General features: G+C 49.9%; 2 protein-coding genes across 2 annotated transcripts in view; one reads left to right on the top strand and one right to left on the bottom strand.

The window, feature by feature from the left end:
• LOC119248645 (cytochrome P450 2G1-like) overlaps window positions 1-22,115 on the bottom strand; it is a 343,966-nt gene that overhangs the window by 259,799 nt on the left and 62,052 nt on the right. The window lies entirely within an intron of this gene.
• Window positions 15,130-20,279, top strand: LOC119250430 (cytochrome P450 2A13). Its single transcript, XM_037518158.2, has 9 exons — window positions 15,130-15,343; window positions 15,615-15,777; window positions 16,534-16,683; window positions 16,854-17,014; window positions 17,724-17,900; window positions 18,216-18,357; window positions 18,815-19,002; window positions 19,457-19,598; window positions 20,098-20,279. The coding sequence occupies exons 1-9, from the start codon at window positions 15,164-15,166 to the stop codon at window positions 20,277-20,279; spliced, it is 1,485 nt and encodes a 494-aa protein (XP_037374055.1). The 5' UTR covers window positions 15,130-15,163.

Raw genomic sequence — 22,115 nt, 5'->3', positions numbered from 1 at the left:
TATAAGGGGCATTATTAAGCCAAATGATTAGTACCTAATACCGACTGCGGATTTGACAATAGCATTTAATCTATGGGACTCAGCTTCTTAGCACTGCTCATGGGTTCTGCAAGGTTTGACATGCATGTGCTTACGTACAGATGGAGAGACAGAGAGAACTCAGGGGAAAGACCACCTGTGTGAGGGACGGGTCAGCTGGTGTTGCTCACCAAACAACCATCTTTCTTCTGCTCTGTTCTATGTGTCTATTTTTCACTTCCTGTGTCCCACTTTTGGGACTCCTCTTGACCACCCAATGTGGCCTGTCTAAACCTTGAAAAAAATCAACGGCTTCTCACAAATGTCCCTGAAACCTCAAGCCTCACTGCCAGGCATTTAGAACCACATTATCAACGTTACTGAAACGATGGATCAAAGGGTATTCAATGGACTCTCATTCAAGACACACAAATACTAAACAGGGAGCCAATAAAAGAGGTGTGGGTTCACACAGGGTCACATGTAGCAAGACACTGCCACAACAGTAAATTCCTCACCATGATTGGGTAGGCTGAACCCATGGCCCCCTGGCATTGTCAAGACAATTCTGGCCGCTCTCAGCCCCCACATTGCTAATACAAATTTTGATGCTTGTGTGGTCACTGAGCCAACATAGTGCTCATTTACAAATTTTATGTACTCTCAGTAATGCCCTAGTCTCACCTTGAATGGCATCTTGTGCAAACAAAAGGCTCTAGAATCTGTTCTAATGGCCATATAGAAGGTACTCCATCAGTGCCCCTCCCCAACAGAGACTCTCATTACAGAGGATTTTGCACCCTCCTCCCAGGCCCCCTAGAGACTCTGGTCTACCAGGATGGCCAGAAATTGCCCTGGGTTCTGACTCAATCAACTACCCTCTCAGCCCTACACTATACACCATTGGAGCAGTGATAGCTGGCTCTTGTGGGTTCTGGACTTGTGACCCTTGTGTTCAAATGTCCATTATGCCTTGCATCACTGAAGTAATACCCAGCACGCTTAGCGTCGCCATGAGGCTTCCTGTAGCCAGGCAAACCTGGGCCTTTTGGTACAGTCTACCTGCTGGAAAGGGAACGCCCTGCCTTCTGTCCCTCTGCCAGATGCTACGGTGCTGAAGGACGCACTCTCCTCCTGGACACCTCTTGTGCTACCTGTTGTGCCCTTTGGCATGCAAAACTATAAATCAAAGTCACACCTGTCTACATATAGTGAAGTTGGAATGGAAGACCTCATCAGGGCACTCAAATCCACTTAATTCCAGACATCACAGAGAAAGACCAGAGAACTCATTTCACCCCTCACAACATACAGGCCTGGTCTCTTGAAAAGGCCTTCAGTGCCATATTCACCTTCGGCTGTCAGTAAGAAAACCACAGTGGTTTCCTGCAATAAGCTCAAATTCAATTAAATAAAAGGCAGCACATTTCAGTCATCAGTCAAACATCAGTAGTGAAATACAACAACAAATTTGACTCTATATTTGTATGTTTGCTGATATGAAGTATCCCCTGTCCCTTCCCCCATGCCCCTTATCTGGGCAAGCTGACAAGAGAGCCCAGGTATTCTCTCCTCTGGTATGGGGGTTGGTGGTGGGGGCAGACGCAAAACATGCAATCCTCAGCCCCTACCACCATAAAAACCCAGACCAGTCTCCCTCCATGTACTCGCAATCCACTTCACACATATTAATATCATCTGCTCTGCTCTCTCCAGAGCCCTCAACTATGTCAGTGATAAACCCTCGTAGTGTGTGAGATGTGTGTGTGCCTTCTTCCATGTTTACTTCTAACCAGAGTTTTGAATCCACCTGGTTCTGCAGGTGACCATAACATTATTGGTTGTCATTAACTTTCACTGACTTTCATTATGAATTTCATTGTCTCTATTTCTGTTTCATTCATTTTTACTCCAATTTTTATGATTACTTTACTCTAAATTGCTTTATCGTTTTCCTCTTCTTTTTCAATGTCTTAAGGTGTTAGGTCAAGCTATTGATTTGACATCTTTCTTTGTTATTAACAAAGACATTTATAAATCTCCCTCTTAGCTACAGGCATTGGCCAAAAGTTAGATTTTCCAGCTTCACTTCAGACTGACTACATCAGAATTCTGCAGAGGGACCCAGATCCACTTTTTTAATTAATTTTTTAACTGGGATCGAATTGGCATCCCATGACATCAGGTAACATCCAATCAGCTAACGGCCTTATACACAATGATTTGGCATTTGTGTAAATGGCAAAATCATCACCACTATTAGTCTAGTGAACACCCACCACCTTCATACAAAATAACTTAACTTCTGAATTACCAATTCTAGTTCTCTTCCTCTGCTCTTGGGGACTGCCACAGAATCAGAAAAGGCACAATTATAGATTAGGAATAGTGATCTGTGTCCATAACCCAAGGGCAGCCCTGAGTGTGTTCCCTCAGGCCAGAGCCTTGGGGGCCCTAAAGGACCAGCAGGGAGGTGATGCGAGCTGAGGTCCTTTGTGGTGGACTTTGGGCTGGTTCTTAGGTCCCTTTGGCAGCAAGCTTGCAGCCAGAGGCTACAGTGTGGGGGCGTCTGTTTTCAAGATCCACAGATAAGCTATTGTTTTTTTCATCCTGAGCCAATGGCTGAGTCAGGCCGATGTTTGAGTTCACTATGTGGGGAGTCACACAACCACTACACTGTGTCACCATTATCGCAAAATCCCACCAGCATCAATTTTCACCTCTCCTAATGAGTCATGCCTTGATATTTAGGGGAAAATATGTATGAACAGAATAAGAAGTTGAGGATTATAGACTTAAAAACTCTGTGTGTGTGTGTGTGTGTGTGTGTGTGTGTGAGAGAGAGAGAGAGAGAGAGAGAGAGAGAGAGAGAGATGTGTAGAAGAACTGGGGTACAGGCCAGAGGTGGGGGGGGGAGGTGAGAGAGGATCCACCAGAGAGAGAGTGGGGAACAATAGGTGGATCAACTGAAACACACTGCGGAGGGGAGCAGTGGGCGAGACAGAAGAGCTCTGCTGCACCATGTGGGTCAGCTCCCTCACCAGGGATCCAACTCAGGCTCTCTTGGTGGACCTTCATGGTGGTAGTTCTGAGGCTTAACCCTTAGGCCAGCAGGAAGACCTTCTAAGCTTAAAATCTTAAAATCATGGACATTTAGAATTTTGTGAGAAGAGATCCTTCTGCACTCACATTTAGGAACTACATTCCCCACTGGGGGCAAATTTCTAGCCCAAAAAGATAGGCTATTTTTCTACCCATCGATCACAAGAAGGAATAGCATGGAACCACTGGGTCCCACCAATCCAAGAATTTTTTGAAAGATTTATTTTATTTATTTATGCATACAATAGCTGGGGTGTAGGACAGAGGTGTGGGGGGACAATCAAAGAATTCTTTAAAGAAAGTGTCTGACATTAACTGAATGCCTAGTTTAAGGGAGGAGAGAAGAGGGACACAGGTAGTGTGGGTGAATCATCACAATGCCAAAACTAACAGGGAAGGGGCTGGCACAAGGGGTTAAGCACAGCACTGTATAGCTGTCCGTAGCCTCTGAAGCAGGAGTTCCATCCCTGGCCATCAGAGAGCTACCCACATGGGCAGCAGACCTCTCCTGTCTCAGCTGCTGCTCCCCTCAGCAGTGTATTTCAGTAGACCCGCCTGTTTTGCTCCCCGCTCCATCTCTGGTGAATCCTCTCACTCCCTGCACCTCTGGCCTGAACCCCAGTTCTTGAACATATAAATAAATAAATCCTAAAAAAAAAAAACTAACAGGAGGGCCTCCCTAGGTGGCGCAGTGGTTGAACACTGGGCTGCGAAGGTGCCCTCAGCCTCTGCAGCGCCATTTCGATCGCTGGCCACCTGCAAGGGTCCCACAAGGCATGCAGACCTCTCCTGCTCCACCTGCTGCTCCTCTCAGCAGTGTATTTCATCAGTCTGCCTATTCTGTTCCCCACTCTAGCTCTGGTGAATTCTCTCACCTTCCCACGCTTCTGACTGTACTCAGTGCTTATATAAATAAATAAATAAATCTTAAAAAAAAAAAAAACTAACAGGAAATTGGACACACATCATCCCAGGTGCAAACACTACCTGCTCTGGCTCCCAAAATAACAAAATAATAAAAAACCAAGAACAACCTTGCTGAGTGTCTCTGTTGCTGGGCTTGGGGTTCTAGTTCCATCTTTACCAAAACTGCTGGTATGATCTCAGGACCCTCTGGGAACAATATTTCCACGACTTTGCTATCAATCAAAATTGGCAACAGGGCCTCCCTGGAGGCATAAGAGGTTAATTCTCAGCACTCTAAAGCTATGGGCAGCCACGGCAGCAAGGGTCTGATACCCAGCCCGGGAGCTGACCCACATGGCACAGCAGACCTCTCTTTCCTCGCCTGCTGCTCCCGCCTGCAGTGTATTTCAGTCCATCTGCCTGTTCTGCTCCCCACTCTGTCTCTGGTGAATCCTCTCACCTTTCCCCCACACATCTGGTCTACATCCCAGCTCTTGTATGCATAAATAAATAAATCTTTTTTAAAAAGGGCATCAGATCAGAGTCTGGAAACTCTCAGTGGCTGCAGGGAAAATAATAACTAGTAGGCTTTGAGTGCCCCCTATTTGTCAAAGACTGTTCTGAGTGACTTACACCTTTCAATTTACTTAATTCTTACAAAAATATCAAGTATCAGGTACTTCCTTTACAGATGGCAATCTGGCTCCAAAACACATGCTCCTAATCACTTCGGGATAGAATCTGGCCCAAGCAATTCTTTTGACTCACAAGTCTCTTTAATCTAGGCTCCTCCTTCAAGAACCTGTGACATGAGCAGGACACAACTGTCCTGCCCTAAAAGCAGTGAAACCAAAGGGTCAGACAAGCTTCAAAAACCAATACTAGAAAACTGCCCATAGATCTGAGGCATCCAAAGATTGGAGTGGGGGGAAGCAGAAGGACCAGAAGTGGAAAGCGGGGGTAACAATGGACTAGGGGGGAGACTGCGGGTGCTCCGGTGGTGGGAGGGCTATGGTGGCCACATATGGAGAAATCCTAAACTGTCAAATATCAACAAGGATGTAAAAACTGGTAGTTCATTAATAAAAAAAAAAAATCTTTTTAAAATACATCAAGTTACAGGGCCTCCCTGGAGGCGCAGCCATTCAGCGCTGGGCTGCAAAGCAGCCCACAGCCTCTGCAGCGTCAGTTCGATCCCCAGCCGCCAGCAAGTGTCCCACATGGTACACGGACATCTCCTGCGGTGCCCGTTGCTCCTCTCAGCAGTGTATTTCATCAGTCTGCCTGTTCCGTTCCCTGCTCTGGTTCGAGTGAATTCTCTCACCCTCCCATGCTTCTGACTATACTCAGTGCTTGCATAAATAAATAAATAAATCTTAAAAAAAAATACATCAAGTGACATACCAAAAAAATTGAATTAAAATAAAAATACTGAAGCACTGGTACTAACCACCATCAACTATGCCGAGTGCCTCTTTTGTGTCCTTCTGAACAGCAACACAGAGCAGCCTTTGAGGGAGTGGTTGTTGTTTGGCACAAAGGAATCGTGGACACCAAGGCTAACAAGAGGCAGGCTTAATGCACCGGAGATGATCAGTGCATTCGTATCCCAAGTCTGCCCCCGTCTGTATGAATTCAGAAGCTTACATACACTTTCAGTTTCCACAAGGTTCTGGGTAGGTTCGCACTGGCAGCTACACATGGTCAGATAGAACAAGGCTACAAGCCAAGAGGTGAGTCAGAAAGTTGCTTACCAAGGGTAAGGGGTCAGTAATCATTGGACACCCCAGGTCCATGCCGCCTCATGGCGGTATATGCTCTAAGATTCATGTCAGGGACTAAACTGCATACCAGGAACTGAGCTAAAGGTTGTTACTAAGGTCCCCAGGCTGCTTATACCAGGTCACCAGGCTTCATGATAAGCAGCCGGAACCAGAAGGTAACATATCTGCCTGGTCATTATCAGCAGGGAGAACAAGCACAGATAAATCCAAGCATAATGTTAACAGGAAATAATATTTCTCCTAAGAACAAGCTTCAGCTATAAAATATTACAACAATCTTCTTGGTTGAATGATTAATGTTTTCTTCTTCGTTGAGAAACTGTTCTCTAAAAGCATACATAATCAGAAATACTGACATTTGAATGATGATAAGAATGAAATACCCCAGGGGCCTCCCTAGTGGCCTAGGGGTTAAATCTCAGCTCTATCAAAGCTATGGCCTGAATTGGATCCCTGGCCAGGGAGCTGACCCACACAGCGCAGCAGACCTCTCGTGTCTCGCCCGCTGCTCCCCTCAGCAGTATATTTCAGTAGATCCGCCTATTCTGCTCCCTGCTCTGTCTCTGGTGAATTCTCTCACCCTCTGCACCTCTGGCCTCCACCCCAGCTCTTGTATGCATAAATAAATAAATCTTTCAATAAAAAAAATCTTAAAAATAACAAAAAAATAAATGTTTTAAGTCAGATATTTGAGATGGGGAGATGTTGCCTCAGTGAGAATGAAGGAATTAAGAATCTGAACGGACCTCATAAAGAGAACACTGAGTGAAGAGAGACACAGAGAAGGCAGACAGTGCTGCATTTATACCAAGCAAAAAAACTACAAGACCAATCTACGTGGTGGGAAGCCGAAATGAGGCTTGCATTGCAGCAGCAGTAATAGGAAGAAGTAAAGCAGGTTTTGAGAACCTGTAGTGTTTTCTTGACCTGGGTGGTAATTATGTGGATATGTTTGGATTATCAAATTCCACTGAGCTGTACACTGTGACCCATGTAATTCTCCATATTTATATCACTCTTCAATTAAAATTCAAATGCAAGGAATTTTTTTTTGTTTTAATTGACCTATCACAGGTTTACTGCAGTGTATACGAATCAGGGGACTAAGCGCACACCTCCTCATGTGGATGTCACCACAGGTAAGGGGGAGATTCCCCACCCCCTCACACCCAGACCACTGAGCCCCCACCTCTCTATGTTCCTGCCCCACCCTACCCCTCTAGTAGCCTCTGTTCTGCAGCTATATTTCTAGGCTATATTTGCATTTAGTTTTGTCAGCTCCTTTGTTCTGTTTCCCTATATTCCACATGAGTGAAATCATCTAGTATTTGTCTCTCTGGCTGACTTCACTTAGCCCCATCCCTTCCAGTTCCTTCCACATTTTCACAAAAGGCAAGAGTTCACCTTTTTGTTTGTAGCTGAGTAGTATTCTGTCATGGAAATGTGCCACATCTTAATCCACTCCCCTGTCATTGGGTACTTAGGTTGTTTCCATCAGTTGGCAATCATAAACAGTGAAACAGTTCTTAAAGAAAATAAGTATCTTATTTATAATTCCAACCCAATAGGAAGAACATAGAGGAATAAAGAAAACACCATCAATACAACAGTAGGAACCAAACTGAGCGTGACAACAAAAAAAGATGTCGTAAATGAAAAAGATAAAAATAAGATGATAGAAATAAATCCAAACACATCTGTTTCAAAATAGACGTAAGCAGGGCCTCCCCTGTGGCGCAGCGGTTGAGCGCTGGGTTGTGAAGCTGCCCGCGGCCTCTGCCGCGCCGGTTCGATCCCCGGCTGCTCCCCGGCCACTGGAGGAGGGTCCCACATGGTGCGCAGACCTCTCCTGCCGCCCGCTGCTCCCCTCAGCAGTGTACTTCGGTCCTTCTGCCTGCTCTGCTCCCGGCTCTGGCTCTGGTGAATTCTCTCACCCTCCCGTGCTTCTGACTGTACCCAGTGCTTGTATAAATAAATAAATAAATCTTTAAAAAAAAAAAAAATAGACGTAAGCAATGAGACTCACAGATTGAATTAAAAATAAACCTCATGGAAGAATCTTTGTATAAGAGATTTACCCAAAACATAAGCTACAGTAAAGCTCAAGGCGCAAGAACAGAAAAGATATACCAGTTAATGCTAACTAAGAGAAAGATGCTGTGTTTCTAGTGTAAACCACACTACATGTGGTCATCAAGTTTCAGTCCTTTGAACAGAATTTAAAAGAACTGTTTACCAGGTACCAGAGAACTGGGCATAGGGGCTAGGGGGGATGAAATGTAGGGGACAACTGGACACTAGAACCTACTACTAGTCGCTGCTCCCAGCTCCAGGACATGTTTTCAGCTGAAGCCTGGGCAATGCTGAAAGGAGCAAAAGTCAAGTACCTGAGCCTCCTAGTGGCACAAGGGATTAAGAACAGCACTGGGAAGCTACCCACAGCATGTGCAGCAGGAGTTCGATCCCCAGCTGGCCAGGAAGCTATCCACATGGAGCAGCAGACCTCTCCTGTCCCTGCTGTGCCCCTTGATGGTGTATTTCAGTAGATTCACCTGTTCTGCTCCCCACTCTGCCTCTGATGAATCCTCTCAACTCCTCACCCCAGTTCTTGTATTTATAAATAAATAAAATAAGGCGCCTCCCCCATGGCATAGCAGGTTGAGTGCACGCTGTGAAGCTGTCCACAGCCTCTGCAGCGTGTTTCCATTCCTGGCCGGCCAGGGAGATTCCCTCATGGCACAGCAGACCTCTCCTGTCGTGCCCGCTGCTCCCCTCAGCAGTGTACTTCGTCAGTCTGCCTGTTCTGCTCTCTGCTCTGGCTCTGGTGAATTCTCTCACCCTCCTGCACTTCTGACTGTACCCAGTGCTTGTGTAAATAAATAAATAAATCTTTTTAAAAAAAAAAAAGATAATTAACTTTAAAAAATAAATAAAGAGAGGGAGGGAGGGAGGGAGAGAGGAAGGGAAGGAGAGAGGGAGGAAGGAAGGAAGGGAAGAAAGTATTTTTTTTTAAAGTAATCAAATGAGAATTAGATCTGCCTTTCATCTCTTTCTCCAGCCCATTGGTCCTCCCTGTCCTCTCTCACCAGGATGCCGACAGAAGTCACTTCTACCTCACTTGACATGTAGTTGCATCCCCAATAGTCTGAAGAACCTTTCTGAAACACAAATCTGATCATTTTGTTCCCCTGATTAAAATCCTCTGTGCCTCTCCACTGCCTTGGCACAGATTCCAAGCTACTGGCTAGTCTCACCAGACTGGCTCCCCTTGTGGGCAGCCTCATCACTGACCTCTGTGCCCAGCACTCAGCAGCCCTCCCTGGCCTCAGACCTTTCTGTGTGATGATTCCTTTGCCTGGAGCTCGCCCTCCCCAAAAATGCTCCCATCCCCCACGAAACAAGGCTACTTAGTCCCCGAATCGCTTACCCTGCACCCACAAGCTTGCATTAGGTGCCATCTCTGGGTTCCGACGCACATTTGGGTCGCTTTCCCATCCCCATGCCAGCCATGAGCCCCCTGCCTGTGCCTCCCCTCCTTCCATGATGATCTGCCTCTGCCCCACCCCAGTTCTGCCTCTGCCTCATCCCTGCCCCCCACCACCCCACATGGTCCACTCTGAGCTGTCACTGGCCCGTGACTGTTCCATCTCCTCCTCTGGGGTGAGAGCCCTGTGAGGCCAGGGCCCTGCTATCTCGCCTACTCTGCGTCCTCAGCACCCCAGCACGGGCTGGCAGGGAGGAGTGACTGTGAAATTTGCTGAATGGCTTAGGAGGCTGGGGTGACACCGTGGGAAAGAGAACTTTCTGAGAGGATATTTAAATAGCATCAGTGGGAAGTGACCAACCTCAGAAAGCTCTTGGGCGCACCTGTCCTACTGAGGCTTTTTCTATTTACCTGACCTTGAAAACTGAGGGAGGTAAATGCCCAGAAAAATAAGGGAACTACTTGTTTTGAAAGAAAAGAAATGGAGCTGGGCCAGGCACGAGCAGATCTCAGACACTCACGTGTATCCATCATGGCCCAGGTGACTCCCTACACCCCAGAACGCACATGAGAACACACCCACGCTTAGATACAGCACCAGCCATACCTGCACATATGCAGTCACACGTCAGGAGGGGCACAGACACACAGCTGGACATCCCTCAACAGGTGTACCCCAAAGCACACCCTCCCATCACCCACACACAGACCAGAGAATGGGGTGCATTGTGTGCAGGGTACACACCTGGTGTACACTCACACAGATGTGCATGTAAAGTTACGTGCACTGATGCACCAACACACGCTCCATGATGTACCCAGCAAATGCCCAACGGGTGGGTTCTTGTGTCCCAGAGACTGAGGAATAATCGCCGCACTTGGGGCTGAAGCTTAGCAAGCTCAGGTTCCATGCAACAGACGCCTGACAGCAGGAGGGGGTCCAAGGGAGGAGGCCAGGTTAAGAAGCTGGGTTCTTTGTATAAGGCTTCTGGGGACACTCCACCCATCTCAGAATTTCCTGGGGGCTTTTTCCTTCTTTGGGGTACTTTTCCTCTGCCCCCTGCCCCTCTACTGCCCTACTTTGTCTCCTCGCCACCTTCCTCATACCTAGAGGTGTGAGGTGACTACAAGCGTTGTTCTTTCTCTTCACCTGTCTTGTGGTTGCCAGCTCATGCTGGCCAGCTCAAGAGCCGAGCTCCTGCCTGCCAGTCCTGTGGCTGTGAGTCTTTGTGCACAAGTCCCCCGCTCCTTCAAAGACAGATGTCATGCACCAATCCCTGCATCACATGGACATGCTGAAATACACATTACAGTCATACGCAGACACCCCAAACATCCACCTAGCATGACACACCCGTACAGATGTGGAAAGGAGAAACACAAGAAAGACTCCCTCTTTCTCCAAGGGAAAGCTTTCAGAACTTTAGACCAGAGAATGTAAAATCCAGAAGAGAGTTTTAGAAAGCTTCTCGTCCAGCTCCCTCATGCCACAGACGAGGAAGAAGAACAGCTGGCATTGATTAAGCACTCAACACGTCACAGGCATCAAGTGGCTCCACAAAAGAAACTAAGGTCATAGGCCCCTTCAGGCTCAGAGAGGTGAATCCAAGGTCACACAACCCTGAGGGGGAAGGTCAGGACTCCAACGCATGTCTTAATCTTGCTCCTAAAGCTAGGACTGTTGTCCAGATGGGAAACTGAGGCCCAGGGAGGAGAAAGGATTTTCTGGGCTCACCACTCACTGCAGAAGCTGCCCCAGGCCCCGCATGACTGCATACGTCCTGCCTTGGAAGGCAACACCAAGGTCAGAGGCTGACCTCCTGCCAAATCCTAGGGTCATCAACAAAGTCAAATTCCGCTTGGCCTCTGTCCCCAAGCACTTTTCCCAGGCTTGCCCCCACCCCCACTTCCTTGTACCCCAACCAGCTTACAAACACTCCATGGCCTTTCTGGTGCCAATCTCACTGAGAAACAAGGTCCCCCAAAGCACTATTTCTTTTAAGATTTATTCATTTAAACAAGAACCAGGGTACAGGCCAGATGTGCAGGAGGGTGAGAAGATTCACCAGAGACAGAGCGGGGAACAGAACAGGCAGACTGACTGAAATACACTGCTGAGGGGAGCAGCGGGCGAGGCAGGAGAGGTCTGCCATGCCATGTGGGATTCTCCCTGACTGGTGGGGATCAAACCCACACTGTAGAGGCTGCAGACAGCTTCACAGTGCAGCGCTCAACCACCTGTGCCACCAGGGAAGCCCCCGAAGCATGATTTCATCATTTTTAACAGCTGAGGCATATTCCACCAAGGACAGACTCCACAATTTCTTAACCCAGTCGGCTGTCATTGGTCTCTTAGGCTGATTCGGGTCTTGGCTACTGTGAATAAAGCTAGGAACACGGGCATACACGTGCTTTTCGAATTAGAGCCTTCATATTCTTTGGTAAATACCTTGTAGTGATGTTGCTGGAACACAGAATATTTCCTTTTTTTTTTTTTTTAATGTCTCTCTCTATACTGTTCTCCATAGAGGTAACACCAAACACATGCCTTTTGGGATGAACTGGATGGATCTTGGAGTGATTATAAGACATGAAATAAGGGGGGACCTCCCCGGTGGCGCAGCAGTTGAGCGCTGGGCTGCGAAGCTGCCCGCAGCCTCTGCAGCGCTGGTTCGATCCCCTGCCACCAGCGAGGGTCCCACATGGCAGGCAGACCTCTCCTGCCGCCCGCTGCTCCCCTCAGCAGTGTATTTCGTCAGCCTGCCTGTTCTGTTCCCTGCTCTGGCTCTGGTGAATTCTCTCACCCTCCCGTGCTTCTGACTGTACCCAGTGCTTGTATCAGTAAATGAAAAAAAAAAAAAAAAAAAAGAAATGAAATAAGGGGGCCTCCCTGGTTGCACAAGGGGTTAAGTCGCAGCACTATAAAGCTATCCACAGCCACTGCAGTAAGAGTTCGATCCCTGGCCAGGGAGCTGACCCACATGGCGCAGCAGACCTCTCCTGTCTCTCCTGCTGTTCCCCTCAGCAGTGTATTGCAGGAGATCTGCCTGTTCTGCTCCCCACTCTGTCTCTGGTGACTCCTCTCACTCCCCCACCCCCTGCACATCTGGCCTATACCTCAGTTCTTCTACGTAAAAATAAATTTTTAAAAATCTTTAAAACAACAAAAAGAAGTGACATAAGTCTTTAAGTGAGTGCACTCATTTGCAGGATGTAAATAACCAAACCACACAAATTGGCATAGCCCAGTGAAAATAATTCTCAAACTCTGTGAAAAATACACTGGTTGCCAGAGGAGACAGGGCCGGGAGGAAGAGACAGGAAGGGGCTCGGACACTGCCACAAGAGTTTGGTAGGGCCTCCCAGGTGGCGCAGTGGTTGAGCGCCGGATTGCGAAGCTGCCCACAGCCTCTGCAGCACCGGGTCGATCCCTGGCTACTCCCCGGCCACCAGAGGAGGGTCCCACATGGCACGCAGACCTCTCCTGCCGCCCGCTGCTCCCCTCAGCAGTGTGCTTTGGTCCTTCTGCCTGCTCTGCTCCCCGCTCTGGCTCTGGTGAATTCTGTCACCCTTCCACACTTCTGACTGTGCCCAGTGCTTGTATAAATAAATAAATATTAAAAAAAAAAAAGTCTGGTGGCAGGTGAGTGAAGCATGTGCACGTATAGAGGTGGGAAGTGTACCCCAAAGTCACAGAGATGTAAACAACTAACAAATTAATAAAATTTGAGCAAGAAGAAAAAAGTTCCCCCATCTCTACCCCCTGCTTGACTAGGAGCAAGGGAGAAGAGGAGGTAACCCGGCTCGTGGCCAGCCCAGGTGCAGGCTGCTGATGGGGATTAGCGGAGTTGATACCTCCATACCTGCCAGACCTGTGCTAATCCTCCTTCCCTCCTCTTCCCGGTCTAAAACCAACAAACAACTTGCCTCTCTCTACCCTGGCCTCTGCTCTCTGTTCCCTCCACTTTGGACTCAGAGCTCTGCCGCCTGATGCAAGTCCCAGAGCACCAACCTCACCCACTGGCACTTGGCTAAGCTTAGAGGTGGCATGGGGCTGGATGGTCCATTGTTCAGAGCCTGCCCAGACCTGCACGGGGCCAATCTCAGCACCCACCCGGGGTACATGTCATAGCCTGCTATTGCCAACCTCAGAGCTTACACCTGTCACCCTCATGCCCTCCTGAAGCCTAACTCAATGGCTACTTGGCTTGCTCTCACAGCCTCTTGGCAACAGAAGTGGTTCCATTAATGCTCTCCTGGTATCAATTTCAGTGCTAATTTGTTTTCAATCCTAGTGTCGACCGGGAAGCAAGCTCAATGTCAATATGCCCCTCCCGCCACCCCAGAACTAGTTAATGTCACTCGTAGAACCTGCTGGCATAATCCCTGTATCCAAGGCTGATGCCAAGCTCAGCACCCCCTGTTGCAGGAGTCTCTACCTGCCGCCACAGTCAATGGAGGAAGAAGGGGAAAGAGTTCAAATCCCAGCTCCCTTTCTTACTACCTGTGCAACCGTGCATGAATGGCTGTACGGAGTCTTAGTCTGAACTGCACTGACCCACACCCTCACAGTTAGGGCACACCACAGAGCAAGTGTCTTGATTATTACGGAACAATATCAGTGAGGAAGGAGAGCAGGCCACTCGTCTCTTCTCCACATCTCCACACAGCATCCATCTCTGTTCCCAAACCTCCCCTGCTCTAACTTCCCCGGCCGCTGGCAGCAGCTCTGACAAACCAGGAGTCACCCCTAAATGGGACTTGGCAACTTCAACTATCACTTTCTCATTCTAGATGCTCGTTTTCCACCTGTGGGGAATCCCCATCCCAGAAAGAGGGGTCAGAGCACAGCCACTCTGTTTACTGTCCACACTGTCCACCCTGCCCACTCTGTTTGCTGTCCTCAGTATCCCCACAAGAAACACAGGAAACATGCACAGTTACAGTAGTAATGGTAAGAATAACAAATAATAGAATGATCCAACCAACATATGAGCTTCCCAAAGGATCTAGGTGGGAAGCCAGTGGAACTCAGTTAATTATAACCCTTGAGCCAGTTGGCATTATTTGGTACCAGATTGGTGGTGGTTATCACTTCCCAAGTGCTGCTCAGGGCTTCTGCCACCTGAGACCACAAGTTCCCCTCTCCTGTTACGTGGAAAGTTCCACTCAATGTTGCCCTGGACTTTCGCTCCTTGCCCAACCAGGGATGGCCTCTGAAGTGCCGAAAAGCCTCTGGCATCTGGCATCATAGGCAGCAGGTATTGATCCAACTCAAAAGCAGGTCACCTCCTGGCATTAGTCCTTCACTGCTTGATCCCTCACAGGACTCCCTGGACACTTCTCCTCCCAGGAACTAGACAACAAGCACCCGGAGGGACTTTCTCACTCCAAGGCCCTCAAAGTCATTCCCTGGAATCTCCCCTTCTAAGGCCTTTAAGCCTACAGCCCTCCCAGCGAAAGACCCCCAAACCTGTAGCTCCCCATCCTGTCTCATTCCACTACCCTTAAATCCAGTTCTCTGAATCTTCTGAGACTCCAAATCAAAGATCAGAGGTTCCTGTGTGCAAATAGTCCAAAATCTTCCCTTCCGCAATGTAACCACTACCCCCAAGTACACAGCCCCGGGTGGCCCCTCCTCAGGGTCACAAATTCAGTCTTCAGCCCACTCCCGATCAATCTGCCCTAGGGGCCCCTCTTCCTCCCTTGTTGGCTGTGTCCCAAAGTAGGCAGGGAGCCTGCTGTAGGTGTAGCTGGGAGGTGAAATGAGACAATTACATAATCAGGGCTGAAGTCCTCCCTTTCTCCCAGATAATATAAAGGCAGGCGCCCCGGCCATCGCCACCTGACCATCTCACTCAGCGCCACCATGCTGGCCTCAGGGCTGCTGCTGGTGGCTTTGCTGGCCTGCCTGACCATAATGGTCGTGATGTCCGTCTGGAAGCAGAGGAAGCTCTCGGGGAAGCTGCCCCCGGGGCCCACCCCACTGCCCTTCATAGGGAACTACCTGCAGTTGAACACCGAGCAGATGTACAACTCTCTCATGAAGGTGTCATGAGGCGGGGAGATGGGGGGCTGGGAGGACTGTCAGGAAGCTGGGACTTTATGGCAGGGCATCAACGAGACTGGACCAGGGTCTCAGGAAAGGGGAGTTTGGGGGCTCAGGTCAGAGTCCTAGCTAGGAAAGACCAGCTTTTGGGATGTCCAATTCCTTGTCTGTCCAAACGGGGCAAGGGGGGATATACAGATGGGGATGCCTCACTTCAAGGAGGCCTGGGAGCAGGGCCAGTGCAGAAACCCCTTCCGTTCACCTCCCTCAGATCAGTGAGCGTTATGGCCAAGTGTTCACCGTGCACCTGGGAACCCGGAGGATTGTGGTGCTGTGCGGCCATGACGCTGTGAAGGAGGCCCTGGTGGACCAGGCTGAGGAATTCAGCGGACGGGGAGAGCAGGCCACCTTCGATTGGCTCTTCAAAGGCTATGGTGAGGGACCCCAGCAGGCGAGTGTGGTCAGACCCACTAATGGCCTCAGTTTCTCCAGCCTTCTTTGGACTCGCTCCCTCTCAGGGCTGGCCCGGCCCTACTCTGGTCTCCTCTGTTCCCCTGCTCAGGGCCGCCTCGCCTGTGTCCTCCTACCTTGCCCAGGGTTTCTGCATACAGACTCTGGTCCCCCTGACCTCCAGGAGCTCACCAGCTTCTGCTTTGGAATCCTGGTCCTCTATCTCTGTGTGACTTGTTGGCTTTTTCTCCACACCAGCTTCCGTGCTTCTCCATGTTTCTCCCTGCCTTGACTTAGAAACAGGCATCATTTCTGCCTGGAAATCCCCAGAGCTCCACTCGCCACCTCTGATCTTTCCCTCTCTTCACACCTCTCTGTGCATCTGACCTGGCACTCCTGGGTCTGTTCTCCCAACTTCTCTCCCTCCCTAGCTCCCTCTCTAGACACACCAAACTGCTCCTCCTCTCCCCTCCCTCCTTCCTGCTGGACTCATCTTTCTCTCTCCTCTCGCCTTCCCTACCTTTCTATCTCCTTCCCCCTAACTCTTCCAACCCCCTCATCTTCACCTCCTCTTCCCTCACCCTTCGTCCCCATGCACGGGCCTTTCTCTCAGAACCCCTCTGACCCACGCCCTCCCTCTCTGCTCACCTCCCTCCACATCCCTGAGCCGGCCTCCTGGGCGCCCTCCGCGGTCCACGCTGCCCTTCCTGCCCTCAATGCTGCTGCCCCGCTGCCCACAGGCGTGGCATTCAGCAATGGCGAACGTGCCAAGCAGCTGAGGCGCTTCTCCATCGCCACACTGCGGGACTTTGGCCTGGGCAAGCGCGGCATCGAGGAACGCATCCAGGAGGAGGCTGGCTACCTCATCGAGGGTATCCGGGACACAAAAGGTGAGCAGGGGGCCCAGGACTTGGAGGAGGAAAATGCTCTGAGCAAGCGTGCACTGGGGACCGGGGGAGACACCCGGTGCTGGGGAGGCTGGTTAGTCCCTTGGGTGCTCTCCAGCAGTTCCCCGACCCGCATCAGACCCACATCCCTGTCTCTCCCGGACCCATTGCAGGTGCCTTCATCGATCCCACCTTCTTCCTGAGCCGAAGTGTCTCCAATGTCATCAGCTCCATTGTCTTCGGGGACCGCTTCGACTATGAGGACAAAGAGTTCCTGTCATTGCTGCGTATGATGTTGGGAAGCTTCCAGTTCACAGCAACCTCCACCGGGCAGGTAACCCATGCCAGCCTGAGGCTCTACCATGCCCAGGCCATAACCTGTCAGCACTCCTGCAAGGGGAGCCAAGTGTCCCAGATCCCCACCCTGCTCCAGTCAGGGTTCCTACAAAGCAGCCCCCAGCGCAGCCAACACCTGGTCTCCTAGGACACCTGGATGGCTCAACAGGTGCCTTCACTGCCTCCCCCACAAGCAAAATCAGAATCTGAAAGCACCGCCCCTGTCTACAAGCAACCTAGAGTTCCTGTCCCACTCACCTTAATATCTAACAGGTGCTCTCTGTTACATTTCTCACCTGAATTCCTTAACATCTCAGCAGGTGACCACTTCCTGAATATCTGAACACCTGGTGCTACAACATCCATTCCCACCAAAATTATTCAATAGCTACACAGAAACATCTCACACCAGTCCCTGGACTAAGTGAACAAATGCCCCTCCCCCGCTCCCTTAAATAACTGGACATCTGGACAGTACCCCAGCCAAGACCCCCAAGCACACACACACCTGGATAGATTGTTCTCCAAACACCCAAATAAGAGTCCCAAGCCCATTTAAACCCTACAGAGATGCCCTTAGGAACTCCATTCGTATATGACAGATTTTGCCCCCATTTGAACAAAGGACCACCAGCTTCACTTCAATAACTGAACCACTTTACAGAGCCCCCCAATCCAGATCCCCCCCTCCTCTCTCCCACCCCCAGCTCTATGAGATGTTCTCCTCCGTGATGAAGCACCTGCCAGGGCCCCAGCAACAGGCCTTTAAGGAGCTGCAGGGGCTGGAGGACTTCATAGCCAAGAAGGTGGAGCGCAACCTGCACACGCTGGACCCCAACTCCCCCCGGGACTTCATCGACTCCTTCCTCATCCGCATGAAGGAGGTACACCCCAGGGCCAGAGCCTGCTGGGAGGGCCAAGCCAGGCAGAGGACAGTCAGGCTGGGGGTGAGGACAGACAGATGCCACAAGAAAGTCAGCCCCTATCATAAACAACGACATCAAAAAATGACAAACTGACAAGAAAGGGACAAATACTCAGCATTGCAAAGAGTGTGGGAAGAGCATTTTGGTCAGAGCCAGCAGCCTGGGCACTGGCTGTGGGCTGGATCAAGACGGGGGTGGAGGGGGGCCCAAGAAAACTCCAGAAGTCCATGAGAGCATGGGGAGTGATATGACTGAAGCCATATCTCCCTGCAGGAAGAGAAGAACCCCAACACCGAGTTCTTTATGAAGAACCTGGTGCTGACCACCCTGAACCTCTTCTTCGCGGGCACCGAGACTGTCAGCACCACCCTCCGCTATGGCTTCCTGCTGCTTATGAAGCATCCAGATGTGGAGGGTAAGGCTGGGGAGGAAGGCAAGGAAGTGGGGGCCACAGACCCAAGCTTGCTGAGTCCACTGCAATGACCACCCACCCCCACGCCTCTCCTGAGCCCTGGAGCCTCCCACCTGTCCTGCTAGCCAGAGATGGGTAAAGTCCAGCTGACAGGCAACAGCCCGAGCTCACTGGCTCTTCAATATTGACAATATCTGAAGGGACTGACAAACAGCTCCTGTTCAGGGCCCATTCAGTGCCCACTCCGCCCTCATGAAGACCACCCCCACCCCCCAAGCACCTCCCGGATTCTGGCATGGCCAAATGAAAAGGAACCCGAGCCCACCATGCACATGGCCAACTTTTGCTTTCAACATCACGCACAGATCGTGCATGCCATGACCAGGGTGTACATATCTGGATTACCCTGTCTACCCTGAGGACTCCTAGTTACCTAAACACACTCCGTCCCCTCCCCCAGCCAAGATCCATGAGGAGATTGACAGGGTGATTGGCAAGAACCGTCAGCCCAAGTATGAGGACCGAGCCAAGATGCCCTACACGGAGGCAGTGATCCATGAGATCCAAAGATTTGGTGATATGATCCCCATGGGCCTGGCTCGCAGAGTCACCAAGGACACCAAGTTCCGGGACTTCATCCTCCCCAAGGTGCTGCCCCACCCAGCCCAGAGGGACCTCCCACCTGCCCCTGTGACCAGACCCCCTTCCCCTCAGAAATTTCCCAGGTCCTGTCCTACCCCCTCAAACTAAGACTTCCCCAACCACTATGTCCCTTCAGCCTTGCTACTCACAGCCCCTTGAATATGTATCGCCCCAGTTCCCCCCAAACATCCTGTCTCAGGGAAATGAACCCTCATGCCCCCCCTGTGTCCCAGCTTCTGACACATGAACTACATATCCTGGGAGACACAGGACCCAAACTTCCCGTCTCAGGGACATGAATGTTATGGCCCTCAAAACTCCTCCCTCGCAGCCCCCCAACTCCCATGCCTCCCATTTCTCTTCATCATTCAGATTCCCCACAGCCCTCCCATGTTTTCAGCACACACATTCCCCACTCCACCTTATCAGAGCTCTTCCTCCTCCTTCCCCTCCCCACCAGGGCACAGAAGTGTTCCCTATGCTGGGTTCCGTGCTGAGGGACCCCAACTTCTTCTCCAAACCCCGGGAGTTCTACCCCCGACACTTCCTGGATGAGCGGGGGCAGTTTAAGAAGAGTGATGCTTTCGTGCCCTTCTCCATTGGTAAGACCCCTCAGCAGCTGCCCTGGCTCCTCTCACCACAGGGCCTCCTCCCGGACCCCTTCTCTGAGGGGTACCCTGCTATGTTCCTCCAACTTGGAAGTCCCTCTTACTATCTACCTTGAAGCCATCCTGCTGCAGCCCCCATAACACCAAATACTGAGTCACAGGATAGGCGAGGGGCAGTACCCATTTCCAAGGGTACTGCCAAGGTCACTGAAAGTCTTCAGATCCTTAAGATGGAGAGGACAGCACAGCAACCATATTTTAATGTGTGTTGAGGGGGAGGAGGAAATGTGGGATTTAAAATTCCACTACTACATCCTCATGACTCACCCCCACCTCCTGTGCATGGGAAGGGAGGCTCAGAATGCATTCTCTGAAAGTCTCTCAAGCTGGATACTCCAGTCCCTCCTGCCTGAGAGGATGCTGCTAGATATGGGAGTGGGCCAGCTGCAGCGCCACAGGTCTCATCTCGGGCCCTCCTGCCTCTCCTCCTCAGGAAAGCGATACTGTTTCGGAGAAAGCCTGGCTAGAATGGAGCTCTTCCTCTACCTCACCACCATCTTGCAGAACTTCCACTTCAAGTTCCCGCGGCCACCCCAGGACATCGACGTGTCCCCCAAACACGTGGGCTTTGCCACCATCCCAAGAACCTACACCATGAGCTTCCAGCCTCGCTAAAGGAGGGCTTTGCCCTGGCAGCACTGGTGGGAGGGGCCGTGGGTGGGCTGTGTTTTGTGGGTGGTGTTAGTGGGAGGGCGGGGCTAAGCCTAGGCTGATTTGGGGAGGAAGGGGCAAGGTGCCTAAAACAGCAGGCTCTGTCTGTTCACCTTGCTGGAAAGGTCTCCTTCTGAACTGGGATGGGAGAAAGGGAAACTTTATAGTATACTGTGAAGAGAAAAAGAGTAACAGATATATTTATTGAGCACGTACTTTGTGTCAGCCCTAAGCCAAAACGTTACTCGCCCACTCTGGTAATGCTCACAATCCTAGGCAGTTGTGTTCATGCACACTTTGCAGGGACAAAGCTGAGGCTCAGGAGGTGTAGTCTCTATCTGAAGTTCCCTCAGAACATAAGTGACTGCTGAGCAAAGATGGGAACACAGATTAGTGTAGAGAGGTCTTACATAATAAATCCTCAAAGGTAGCGCTTCCTCAAGTTAAAAAATAATTTCGGGCCTCCCTGGTGGTACAAGGGTTTTAGTCTCAGCACTAAGAAACTATCTGCACTGGGAGCTGACCCACATGGCTCAGCAGACCTAGTCTGTCTCCCTGCTGCTCCCCTCAGCAGTGTATTCCAGTAGATCCACCTGTTCTGTCCCACTGGTGAATTCTCTCACTCCATCACCCCACCTCCCCATCCCACACACACACCATACCTCTGCCTATACCCCAGCTGTTGTATGCATAAATATGTAAAGTAAATCTTTAAAAAAAATGAATGAAAAATAGAAGCAAGAGTCTGGGAGAAATGTTTTGAAAGCACATACCTTACATGTGTGTCCAAACTATTAAAAAAAAATCTCTAGACTCAACAATGCAAGCCAAAGGTCAAGGCAGGCTTTGCAGCAATGCCACATTAAGGTCTATTGAAAAAGGCTTTGTCTTCCAAAGGATTAAAAGCTCTGCTGGGAAAAAAGTGCATAAGAAAACATGAAGCAAATCCCAACTGAGTCTGGACAATTTCCAGAACAACTATCCATCCTATTCAGAATGTCAAGGTCAAGGAAGACAAAAGCTGAGAATCTCTTCTAGATGAAAGACAACTAACGGCAGGACAGTTAAACAGAGGCACCATCCTGGCTAGAATCTCACTTGGCCCCTTGGGAGCAATTACTACAAGGGGCATTATTAAGCCAAATGATTAGTACCTAATACCGACTGCAGATTTGACAATAGCATTTAATCTATGGGACTCAGCTTCTTAGCACTGCTCATGGGTTCTGCAAGGTTTGACATGCATGTGCTTACGTACAGATGGAGAGACAGAGAGAACTCAGGGGAAAGACCACCTGTGTGAGGGATGGGCCAGTTGGTGTTTGCTCACCAAAGAACCATCTTTCTTCTGCTCTTTTCTATGTGTCTATTTTTCACTTCCTGTGTCCCACTTTGCGACTCCTCTTAACCACCCAATATGGCCTGTCTAAACCTTGAAAAAAATCAACGGCTTCTCACAAATGTCCCTGAAATCTAAGCCTTGCTGCCAGGCATTTAGAACCACATTATCAATATTATTGAAACAACGGATCAAAGGGTATTCAAAAAACTCTCATTCAAGACACACAAATACTAAACAGGGAGCCAATAAAAGAGGTGTGGGTTCACACAGGGTCACATAAAGCAAGACACTGCCACAACAGTAAATTCTTGACCATGATTGGGTAGGCTGAGCCCATGCCCCCCTGGCACTGTCAAGACAGTTCTTGCAGCTCTCAGCCCCCACATTGCTAATACAAATTTTGACCCTTTTGGGGTCACTGAGCCAAGAGTCCTCATTTACAAATTTTACGTACTCTC

Source organism: Talpa occidentalis, unplaced genomic scaffold (genome assembly GCF_014898055.3).
Source record: "Talpa occidentalis isolate TD23 unplaced genomic scaffold, MPIMG_talOcc4v2.1 talOcc4.17, whole genome shotgun sequence".
In the NCBI taxonomy this organism is placed as follows: Eukaryota; Metazoa; Chordata; class Mammalia; order Eulipotyphla; family Talpidae; genus Talpa; species Talpa occidentalis.
Note: the sequence above shows the minus strand (reverse complement) of the source record. Positions and strands in the feature narration are given on the sequence as shown.